At 43.5% G+C, this 12,324-nt stretch overlaps 1 protein-coding gene across 2 annotated transcripts in view; it reads right to left on the reverse strand.

Annotated features, from left to right (window-relative positions):
- USP34 (ubiquitin specific peptidase 34) overlaps window positions 1–12,324 on the reverse strand; it is a 1,940,069-nt gene that overhangs the window by 1,813,678 nt on the left and 114,067 nt on the right. For both annotated transcript variants that reach the window (XM_069234398.1, XM_069234397.1), the window contains one exon: window positions 5,464–5,525. In XM_069234398.1, coding sequence (XP_069090499.1) covers window positions 5,464–5,525 — 62 coding nt within the window. The remainder of the gene's footprint in view (window positions 1–5,463; window positions 5,526–12,324) is intronic.

The following is a 12,324-nucleotide window of genomic DNA, read 5'->3' on the forward strand; positions in this document are numbered from 1 at the left end:
TATGAGGAACCCTTGGACTCTGTGTACACTATCTCTCACTTTGAGATCGTATATACAAAGCCAACTTCCTACACTCCTGCATTGCTAGTTTATGTCAATAACTTCAGCCACCCTTCTAATGACTGTTGCAATGGAGGTGGACTCCTCAGTGCCCACAGGGATAGGCAAATTTAAATCCATGTCAGGGGAGATATCCAACCAAATGGCATCATGCAGGTCCTCTAAATCATGCCTCACCAAAAAATGCAACCCCTCCCCACCCTGATCAGAAACCTCTGACCCCCATGAAAAAATATACATTAAGGCAGTGGAGATTGTGGGCGGTTTAGCTTACGAACCTGATTACTATTGGATCCAGGTTCCGGGTTCCGCATCTATGTCACAGCTCTGGCTTGTGCCATTAGTTTGAGCACGAGGGACAGCGTGGTACTTGTGCCAGGGCTGGAGCCAGCCACGCTGTGCTAGAGGGTGGGCCTGACCATGGGTGGAGGTCGATTACAGTCAGTGTCAGGGATGAATCCGCTGACGGCCCTCCGATAGGCTGCCACTTCGAATCCTTAGCGCCCAAGGGTGCTCCAAAGGGGTCTGGTGGGGTATCAAAGGTAGCTGCTGCTGCCTCCTTCAAACGGTGTAACTCCTTTGCTGTGGCTGTCACTGAGGGAGAACCCAGTCGAGCAGAAGCGCTTATGGAGTCTGCTCCACAGAATGGCTCCAAGCCCAAAAGATAACGGGGCTATCACACAATGGAAGTGGTGGGATGACTGAGAACTTTGCTTTGATTTGTTGTGTTTTTTGTGCTTGGACTTACCTGAACTCATGGATCTCGATGTGGAACAAGAAGGTTCTCAACCAGGTTCAGGATCACTTCTGCAATGCCTTCTGAAATTTGGAGACAGCAAGCTTGGCGACGGGTTTCGAAAGGCCCAAGAGTTCATTTTGGTGCAACATAAGCATGACTTTGTGTCATGTGTGAATATGAGGTACCACATGCTGACGTTGTGTGTCTCTGTCAATAGCATCTGTTGCAAACGGTTTAAACCCTGCAAGCTTTAGGGCCCATATCTGTACACTACAAGAGTTTAGCTGGTAAAAAAAAATTCCGGAGGGAAAGCCCTGTCAAGAGACAGTACTGCTAGCTCCAGATCTGCCTCAGAAGGTGTGGAAAGAAAGGAACCGACATCAGCGCAAAGGGTGGCACCCTTATAGTGGCCCCATCATCAAATCTGGAATTGACAGACCCAAAATAGAGCCTCACTGCGCTACCTGTAGACCCGCAAGGACATTGCTATTAAAGTTTCCCGATTCAGTTTGATGCCTAGTGAAATTCACAAGGTGAGGAATCTTTATAAAAAATAATATACTTTCAAACCAAAATGGAGCTTGAAAAACAAAACACAATGAAAAGATCATCAAGAGAAGTCCCTTACAGGCCTTCAAAGATCCCTGAATATCCAAAATCCAAATTTTCATTTCATGACCCGGAACCAGTTAGAAGCTCTTCATTTCCTTCATGTCATTCTGTTGTGCTGTAAAATTGCTATCTTATGATAGCAGCATAGATGGATTCCTTGGACTACTGAGGAATTGTTGAGAGGCTTAATTGGTATTCTAATACCACTATTGTGCTGAATGCAGCAAAATTAAGTTACTTAACTATGGTAAACCTTTCTGGTAGATACTGGACCCAGAAATATTTAAAGCTCTCACGTCACTGATATGGGAATCTGCCTTCCTTAGGACAGCTTAAGTGGTGTCAGGTTATGCAACCAAAGCAATATAGGCCTGGCCATTAGTGCAACAACATCCTTCTCCATCCATTTTCTCAGAGACTTCGGGGGGAGCGGATGGACAGACCATCAAAGTTGTGCAGTACCAAAATCTAAAACTGGGATCTTATTAACTTTCCTTATAACACATCCATTAAACTGGGAGGTGGGTACTTTGGGCAGGAATCTGCAGGTAGAAAGATGGCTATCGCATGCAAGTAATTGTTCTTCTAATGGATATTTCTACCTACAGATTCCTCACCTGTAGAACCGATTATAGAGCAAAAACCTCAATTTGGAAGACTGTTGATGGATTTAAACAAGTAAAACCTGCAAAATATATCTTGGAGAGAGTTTGTGGGGATGCCCACATAGCCACCCTGCAAATCTCTGCCATGATACTGCCTCTGGCTAGAGCAGAAGCGGTGGCTACTGCTCTGGAGAAATGTGCTCTGATCCCTTTCAGAAGGTGGTCCTTTTTGGACAAAACTTAACAGGTTTTGATGCAGAGGGTTATCCACCTCAAAAGGATTCATTCCTGCACTGCTTTGCCTTTGGTGGCACCACAGTATCCAACAAAGAGCTGGTCAATGAGTTGCATGTCCTTGGTACGCAGAGCTGGACTGGGAACCCAAAGCAGCCCTGGCAAATTTTGTCAGACCAGTCTCCATAAGGTGCATAGCGGGCCAGCCTGACCACTACATTTGGACATGGTGGTTCTCCCTCTCCCCCCAAGAATATTTGGGGAAATATGCCTCTCATCTCTCCATAGCCCCTCTCTCACATGTATTTCATATTTTTTGTAGCACCTCTTACTACCCAAAGGTGCTGCAGCACTTTACATCTCACACACATATAGACAATGAATCATACATATATTAATCAGCCTATAGAAAATGTTACATACGACAAAGGGGACTAGAAGGTGTAGGGTTCACATGTCATCCATACTGGTAGACATTTTTTAATGAGTTCTTGATCTGGGGAAGCATAAACTCAGGATTCATAACATAACAGTAGTTAGGGTTGACTTTACTAATAATTTATTTCTACCCAAACAAACCCTTTTTAGCAAAATTAGGATAATCAGACTGGGAAAAAAAAAACGTAACTTTCTAATCTGTACCATGCAGTTTGCATGAAACACTCTGATGGCAGTTCATGGCTCACTGTGCTCGATTATGATTGTAACTTACAAACTGCGCAGTAACAAAAGCAGCTCTGTGACAAAAGCAGTATGTCACTGAGCTACACAAATAAAATACTTTTCTTTGATCTCTGTAGCACATGTTTTTTGCAGCAGGCATATTAACTCTATGCGCTGCCTTAGATGAATCAAAACTGCCACTAGACAAAACCCCAATCGCACTCCTGCAGGTACATTAATGACCAGATGAGTTATCTTGTCACTTTTATTATTGCCTGAAAGTGGATTTTAAACTGCTGCACTGCTACAAAACCACCCCCTCCCCCCTGGTTCCAGCCTCCCGGGAAACACTTGAAGCCTGGTACAGCCAGTCTGGCCTTGTTGGTAGGGTCCTGATAGTGGTTGACCACGTGCCTAGGATTCAACCAATGCAACAGCTCCTCCTCCTTAGTGGGATGAGGCGGCAGGTAAAAAGTTAGAAGAGTGATGGACTGACTCAGATGGAAAGGGGTCATCACGTTTAGCAGGAAAGCACCCCATTATCACAATGCCAATTTGTTTGGGTAAAAAAGGGACATGAACTAAGAGCATGTAATTAGCTCACCCGCTTGGCTGATGTGGGAGCCACCAAAAATAATTCAGAGTCAACATCTGTAAGAGGCAACTATGCATGGCTCAAATGGAATCCCCATAAGAAAAGTCAAAAGTAAATGAAGGTCTAATCGGGTCACAACAAAATCATTTAGAAGGTACAAATTTGTCAATCCCTTCAGAAAATACATAGCAATGGAGGATTTAAACAGGGTTGGTTAATTTGGCTGGCAGAGGAATGCTGGCAATGCAGCTAAATGGCACCTGACCGTGCCTACCGCACAACCCTTCAGAGCAAGGGAAACTGTATACTGAGGAACCTGTGCAAGCCTGGCCTGCAAGGGGCCCACTTTTTTGCATCATTTACCAGGGCACGCAGATTAGGTGGAGAGGCAACGCACTGACAAGGTGACATCTAGCAGTTTGGGTGGGAGATGAACACAGATGTCCCTGTTCAATCCTCAGGCATGTAATAAGTAGGCCCCGAGAACTGGGGTGGAGAACAATTCCCTCCAACTGAAAGAACGTCTCAGCAGGGGACACATAAAGAAGCACAGAAAGTCTGCATACCACACCTTCCTTGGCCAATCCAGGGCAAAGGGAATGACTTTGGGCCCGGTCTTAGTGGATCTTCCTTGGAAACTGAGGAATCAAAAGGTATGGGGTAACACATTAGGCAGCTGAAAGTTCCATCTCATCTGAAAAGCAGCCCTAAGGCTCCCCTCTACGGATACTGGAGGACGTATGACTGCTGACGTTAAGCATTTTCCAAGGAGACAATGTCCTCCAGTCCTAAGTCCTCCTGAGGAGTGTCCTACTGGGCGAAGATGTCCATGACTACCTCCAGTAGAAGTTGCCACTTGTGATCGACAAGATAACGCATGCTCAGGTTGTTGGCTCTGACATTCAGAGACCTCACCAGGTGACAGGCGGTGAGCCAGATCCCTTGGTGGTTAGCCCAAGCCCATAGTTTCAACCCTTCCAGGAAAAGGAGGTAAGACCCTACTCCCCCTTGCTTGTTGACATACCACCTCGCTGTTGTGTTGTCCATCAATATCTTGACAGACCAACCTCAGATGGAGGCGAGTAAGGCCTTGAGCATCAGCCAAATCACCCGCAATGTGAAGAATCTGCTTTTCTGGACACTTGACGCCTCTGAGCTCAGAATCCTCCTGATTATCTCCTCATCCTAAAGTAGAGACCTCTGTCACTAACATAGCCACAGTTGGAAGGAGTGTGAAAGCCATCCTGCACTTCAGGTTCAGTTCGTTTCCCCACCAATCCATTTCCACCGCAGTGCTAGAGAAGGTCGTGATGGAATCCAATAGATCTCTATCGAACTGTAGCCGAACTGTTTCATTTCCTCTTCTTTTCTTACTATTGCACATGAGCTCTTTATGTCTTTTACACTGGTCTTTCCCTTTTTTCTATGCTAGAGTGGGGGGTTATGAATTGTATTAAATGAATATATTTATGTGCTAAATTATGATTAAAAATTAATTTTTGGAACGAATTCGAAGGGTAATGGTGTGTATGTATATGTGATTTTGTGTGCCTAGGGGTTTTGTTTTGAAATCAGTAAAGAAAGGCAAACATAATATTTGTATCTGTGTTCTTAACAGAAATGTAGGTAAGAAATTTTACATTGCAGCTCAATGCCCAAGAAATGAAAAAGTGAAAACAAAGCATTGCCACACTTGTAGGGAACCTTAACAGTATGAACCTCTCAGATTATTGAATCAACTGGGGAGAAGTGAGCATAGTAAGGCAGATGTACATTTATTATTGAAAAATACAGAGTTAAATCATGTGGTGGCATTTTAGGACAAAAGGCATGTCGGTGTTTTGGGTTTCAAACTCAAAACCGTGTTGTTGAATGTCCTTCATGGAATTAACAGCAAAATACTAGTGACAAATATAAACATACATATTTATATACACATAAATGTCCCTACTTACGTTTCTGTGTCTGAAACTAACGATTCATTATTGCAAACATCGTTGAAGGTATGAAGTTGATTCTGTGTTCAAAGAAAAGAACACAATAATCAAATGTTGAATATGTTTTCAGATTGTACATAAGACATCACAAAATTACTCAAATGCATCCTGAAAACTATTGCCATTTTAAATCTGCAGTCATGACTTTTTGTCCTTGCAAGCAAGGAGAACTTACTTGCAGCACAGGACTACTTACTTGCAGCACAGGACAAGAAAAAGATCAGAGTACTGATAGTAAAGGGTAGTATAATAATTAATTTCTTAACTCCTATTTCATCTCTCCAATTCTTAGCATTCACAAATTATGTCTTAAGCAATAGTATTCAAACTAAACATCCAGATGAGGGGAAAAAACTGGGTGTTATTATTTGCTGCTGCCTATGGTTATAGCTGATATTAGTTTGAGATTTTAAATAGTTGAACAATTTTACAGTTGTAACCACAACCAAAACATAGATAAATTGTGTAATATGACAAAAAATAATTGGCCACTATGAAGGAAAAGGTAAAACTAAACAAACTACATTTAAAAAATGTTGCAACCCTGCCAAGCAAGACATAACAGTTTTTGGCTAGGCGGGTTTAATAAAGGGGAAATAGCTAGGAGAAGGAAAGAGGCATTCATCTGGAGCTTGAACATTTAAACACTTGGTTTCAGTGCTAGGAAACTAGCCTTTACTGAAAGGACAGAGCTATCAGTAATAGTAAACATGTATAAAGCAGTTACCTGTGGTACAATCAACCACAGAAGAATACAAGAACACATACAAACAGTATTGTTCACACACTTTGCACAATTTAAGACAAGTATTCTTGCACAAGCTTCTTTGACCCATCAACCTTAGGTTAGATCAATGGACATAGTGATCACACTAAGGTCTACAAACAAAGTATAAATTCAGGTAGGGTTAACTCAATGATTCATCCTCCCAAAATTAATATTTAAAGAGCCACTGAACTCAGTAACAACACATAATAGGCATTCAATTTTGTATTTGTTTTAAAATCATTGTCTTTATTAGTGCTCCCTCTTAGTCTCAGGACCCCCTATTGGAGACTGTCACTCACTGACAGATGCTTTGCCCAAAAGCAGCTTTCTTCTATCCTGTCCACCTTCTGTTGAAAACATGCCCATCACCTTGCCTACTGTCTCTGCAAAGTAATGGTAAAATTGCAACATCCACCAATGTAGACATGATTCCGACTGCCACGGAAGTGTCCACCACCTGACTGACAGAACTCCGAAGGGCCCTCAAGACCTGGCTGTTCGGTTGAGCCTGTCAAGACCTGCATGCGCCTGAATACCATACTGGGTGATTAGCAGAGTTTTGTAAATCCTGATTGGTTGACTGATTAGTAGAGGAACAGTGAATTATATATAAACTGCTTCTCAGCCTTGCTAGGAGTAGCGTTCCAATTGCTGTCCAGTACTCTTAACTTTTTGAGACACCAAACAGAGCAGGAGAGGAAGGTAGAGAAGTAGACGAATCTGAGCAATGGAGACCATGACAAAAGAAATGCAAGAGAACAAAAGTGTTCCTCCGTTAATGCACAGAAAAGACTGTTGTACATCGCCCTTCATACAGCTTGCTTTGCTCACCTATGCATGTGTCCCTAAAGCACCGGCAAGCAGGTAATTTGCAATGGCTCTGGCGGAGTGCATGGGAGAAAGGGGGCTTGGTGCATCCCAAGAGTGGTTGGGTGTGCACACCCCAATAAGAAATGTAGCACTGACCTACATGCGGATTGCAGATGACTTGTGCCTGCTGACTTTTAATGGAACCTACTTTAAGCCTAACAGAAGTACTGACAACAAAGCCAAGGTTCACTTCGGTCATAGTTTAAATTAAGTTAAGACTGAAATATGAAGAAAAAAAAAAAAAGAAAAAGAAAATCTGAGTCTGTTATTTCTAAGTTATAAAATGGGCCATTGTTATACAAATACACACACAAAAAAAAAAAAAAAAAATCAGTGATATAATCTTTGCATTTTCTGCTTATGTACAATGATTACATTTCATATATTCCATATATTCACATAAATCATTCAACACCTCATGTATAAACACATGTTGCACTTAGTATTGTTAGCACATGTATAACATGCTTTATTATAGTTTGATAGTGCATCAAATATTCATATTTTGTACAATACACCAAAGATTTATGTGACGTCACTAAACAAGCATCAGAAATACAAACCCTATTGAGATTCGGAAGGCTGATCAGTCAGCTCCCACTCGTGTTGTGTTGGACTCTGCTTTCTGTGTACAGGGTTACAATGTGGAATTGTCACACTGGCATCTAAACCATTTCAGATTTGATGTAATCAGAGTAGCTCAAGATAATTTCAGCTCATGCCGGCATCAATGATACTGTGTCAATCCTATAGCAATGACACCGGTGGTCATATCTACCAGAGTATACGAAAACGTTGATACAAATATGTAATGTTTGTCAGCAAATGAAGCATTCAACTGTTGCAAGACCAGCATCTACCCCCCCCTCATATCAGACCAATCATTCGAGGTGGTATTGATCCATCATACTGTTCCACTACCAATAGTGTCACAAAAGGCTGCACTTGCTCTAGTAGCTATAAAAAAAACTTGGAATGCTTGGTAGCCATGGGAGCAATTCATGCATTTTATTCATATAGTGTTCCTACATTTGCCACTAAGGAGGTTCTGGATGCTATGTTTTCTCTGGGAATACGACTGCTGCACTCATACCAGTTCTGTTCAGAATTGCAAGAGCTGATCAAGCAGACTATAGGTTCACTTAATCAAGCTTTGACAGCTATGGTATTGGATATGGGGTTGACCTGGTTTCATAACCAGCATAGGGCTAACACAGCCTCATTAACTTAACTACAGGAGAATTAGGTGGTTGAATTCAAACACTTTCCGGTGTCCCAATGTATGTGGCTTATCTTGATCTCCCTAGAAGAGTGGTAGAGGCAAAAACGCATTAATCTGACAAAGTTTTATGATTTGATTTATTACTGGACATTCAAGTAAAACACGTTGTTGATCTTTGGTAATTATCTTTCTGGTGGAAACTCTAACCACAGATTACTCCCCTAGTGAATATTCTCTAGGCCTGCCGACAGGTAGTGTTGTGCGGCTCTGAGCCAATGTCGTTGAGCGCCAAAAAGGACATACAAGTGCAACCTATGCACACAGATTTCAGTTGCCCTGTTACCCTCCCTGTGCCCTTAAGCACAAAGTCTAATGGTAGACTTGCAACACCAGTATACACGTCTTTGAATTGAGACTTTTTAGATGGAAGAAGCGTCCAGTACACAGAAGGGGTAGGAATAGAGAAATCTATGGTTAGACAAAGTACACACCAACTCAGGTAGCCTTTTTAAGACCTGGTAGGGGTCACTGGGAGCCTATGGTTATGGAATCGAGAACAGCAGTAGGTTACAGCACCTTCAACACGCTCTGCGCAAAGCCACTGAGTGCATCATGTCTTCAATGTCCAAAGGGCCCATCCCAGCGATTAGGAGGATCACTATTACATGAAACATACACACAATAGCGTACGTTATTTCTTTAATCAGATATAGGTTACATAGTACACAAAGGTGGATTTACAAATGTATACAGGTAACATCCCCCAACCTCCGTTTAAGAGATTAGGTATATATACTCTAGGTCCAGAATAAAGGCTGCATAATCATCCTTTGACATACTAGGCAATGAACATGTAGACCGGAAACGTGTGTCAAAATAATTTTATTTGACTCAACATACCATAATCTGGCTTCCAAGTCGAAACCAGGATCATTATATCCACAAGTTTCTTTTCCTGTTTTTAACCTTGAAATAGATCTACACCTTTATCAAAATTATCATTTTGTCCAAAGGATCTATAGTCAATTTTAACTCGCGCTCTTCCAATCTTCTCAATCACTGATTGGGACGACAAGCATCTTTCTCAACCTAATTCAAAGCGATTTTTACAAAAAGATCTCCATCAAGGCATTCCTTCCCAGCGGGCCCATCGGGCACTGCAGCGCCAAGTCTGACATGGAGCAGGCCCGATGATGAACCATGCCACCCTTGGGTGGGTGATGCCAGTTGCTTCTACGAGCACATGCTTCCAATGCCCCCTACCAAGTCTCCGACGGGCTACTTGAGTAGGTATAGTAGAACAGTATACCCTAATTTAAGATGTATGCCAAGAGGGGAGATTGTACACTGGACTGGAAACCCTCCTCATTACAAGACCCACAGCCAGCCTCAGTAATACGATCTACTCACACCAGCGATACAATGGTACTGAAACCTATGGAAGGGATATTAATACTGGGCACTAGCAAACTAATCAGATCTGTCCACACAACATCACTGGAGTAATTGTATGCAAACTATTATTCCCCTTAACAAGAACACTTTAATGTAAATCACAGACGTGCACGCCTATGTTCTCACCCCATATTTAAGTGCATCTGAACAACATGTGCTTAATACACTGTCTTAAAACCTGTTGGAAGTGGGCTTTCTTATTGGCTAGGGTATGCACCTAAGCCTGGCAGAACCCACCACTCTAGTCAGGACAAATAAGTTACATGCCAAAGCTAACCTGTGCTCACTCCCTGGTAGATTGACACAGAGCAGTCAGGCTTATCCCCAGAGGTCATGCGTAAACGTCTGCGCAACACACTCACACCAGTGACACAAACACACCACAAAGTGAGTCCATGCAATGTTATATAAAAATATATCATATATTGTATATGAAAACACAGACCAACAGACATGGCCCATAAATCTGCACAGACTATGTAAATCCTGAGATAATGCTCATGACCATGATTATGCAAGGTACAATTACATATTAGAACAACAGGCAGGAAACACAACGATTAGGCTATAGCCTAACAAATATGAACCACAAAGAATCAAACATTATGCACATTATTCAAACATTGAATTAATAATACCTGTTATTCTGACCGAGCAGTCATTAACAACAGTATATATCATATATTCAGAAGGGCATGTCAGACAACAGGTACTGGACAAGGCACGTCAGGAACCTAAATCTCGGTTTAAGTCACAGTGCACTTGGGCTCATAGAAAACGTGGTGCTATAATTAGTCCACAGAGGCGGTTGTAACAAAGCACACACATCATTAATGTAAGTATGGGGCACCAAGACACCTGCGTTCTTATTATGGGTTATACATTACTGGGAATCCTTATTGTTAAGGTGAAGGAAGCGGAAGCAGTCACACGCCCCTCCAATGAAATATTATAAAATCACTACTTGGCATGCAGCAAGTTCTTCTGGGAGGGTGAGCCTCCGTTCAGGACTTCCCCCGTAATGCCACCCGTGCCCCTGAGGTACGTGCCTACTTGGCGAGGGGGCACTTGAGGCAGACTGCGGCGAGGATTCCTCCTTGGTTCTACCAGCGTTGAGGCAACCACCCGTATCTTTTACAGACCCCAAGGGCCCCATGCAGATTCACCATACCTTCCTCGGTGTATGCGGGGGGCGTAGCATCGGTCTGCAGGCTTAGAGGGAATCCCTGGTCTCTGCCCAGTGCGAGCACTTCGCTGGCTCCTTCAGTTGTGCCTCTCCCTCCGGTGTGGCGACCAGAGGGGGATTCCTGGGCAGCGACGGAGTGTGATGCCACGGACCAGCACTTCTCCCCATACTGCTAGATGTCGAGGTAACAGCAGCTGGAGGCCGCACTGGTTTTCACAGGTGCCGCTCTCATGAAGAGAGCGCGCCGGCCACGCTATCTGGACGCCGGGGCAGCCGATCCCAGGCGTCATTAACCGTGGAAATGGGCACTTTACAAGCACACATTAAACAAGCATTTGAAATGCAACGGTCTCGTATTTCTCCTAGTTAGAGCTATTAGCAGTTGCAAACTCCCAACAGGACTTTTCTGGCCTCATTCAAAGGGAAAAAAACGAGCGCGATCGTGCTGCTAAACAAGCGAGATCGCGCTGCGAAAAAAGAGAAAAAGTAGGGGCATAAAACAGGGCCCCGAGGGCTGGAGATTCACCACACAGGAGAGAGAAGTACACCTGAAGGAGTGCTTGGACCCCCAAGAGACCGCTTGGGCACAAAGCAGGGCAGGCAAGCCCACCGAGTTACAGGAGCGCAGCACCAGTACCTCCAGCAGGCAACAGATGGACACCATAAGCAAGTAGCCCCAATGGAGGTTCCTTCTGGTCCAACAGTACCTATGGGCACCAACCCTCAGGGAGCAGCTGGCAGCAGGGCAACAATCAGAAAAGCAATCCAGGAAGCCCTTTATGCCACCCAGCTGGTAGCAAGAAGCATGACAACCATAGAAGAGCATTCCAGAAGAGTCCTTGTTGTAGTCCAGCAGGCCGACTGGCAGAGGTTCAGTCCGAGTTTCAAAAGTGCTCATGGGGTTACAGCCCCTCTACTTATAATTCAAAATGTCCAGCTTCTAGAAGATGGGAGAAGATTCCTGCCAGATATGACCAGTTACAAGAATTTCCTCTTCTCCCTTACTCTGGCTCCATACATCAGTAGCGGGTAAACAAGCCCTCTGTGTGAGAGCATGAAACTGCCAGTTAGCTTTTATTAAGAACTCCCTATTATGGAGATTGAGCCTGCCCTGGTAGTACCATCTTACCAGGGTGGGATGAGGTAGCCAATGATGAAGCATGCCACAACTAGTAGGTGATGCCTCCTCATCCAATCAAATTGGCACTCTCGGATCAGGATATATAGCCCTTGTGACCCCGAACAGGGCTTTTCTTTCAGGATCTTTTACTTAATCAACTTGGTAGGGGCCAAAATTGGCCTTTTATAGTAGTCCAT

This window comes from Pleurodeles waltl, chromosome 5, assembly GCF_031143425.1.
Source record: "Pleurodeles waltl isolate 20211129_DDA chromosome 5, aPleWal1.hap1.20221129, whole genome shotgun sequence".
Lineage (NCBI taxonomy): Eukaryota > Metazoa > Chordata > Amphibia > Caudata > Salamandridae > Pleurodeles > Pleurodeles waltl.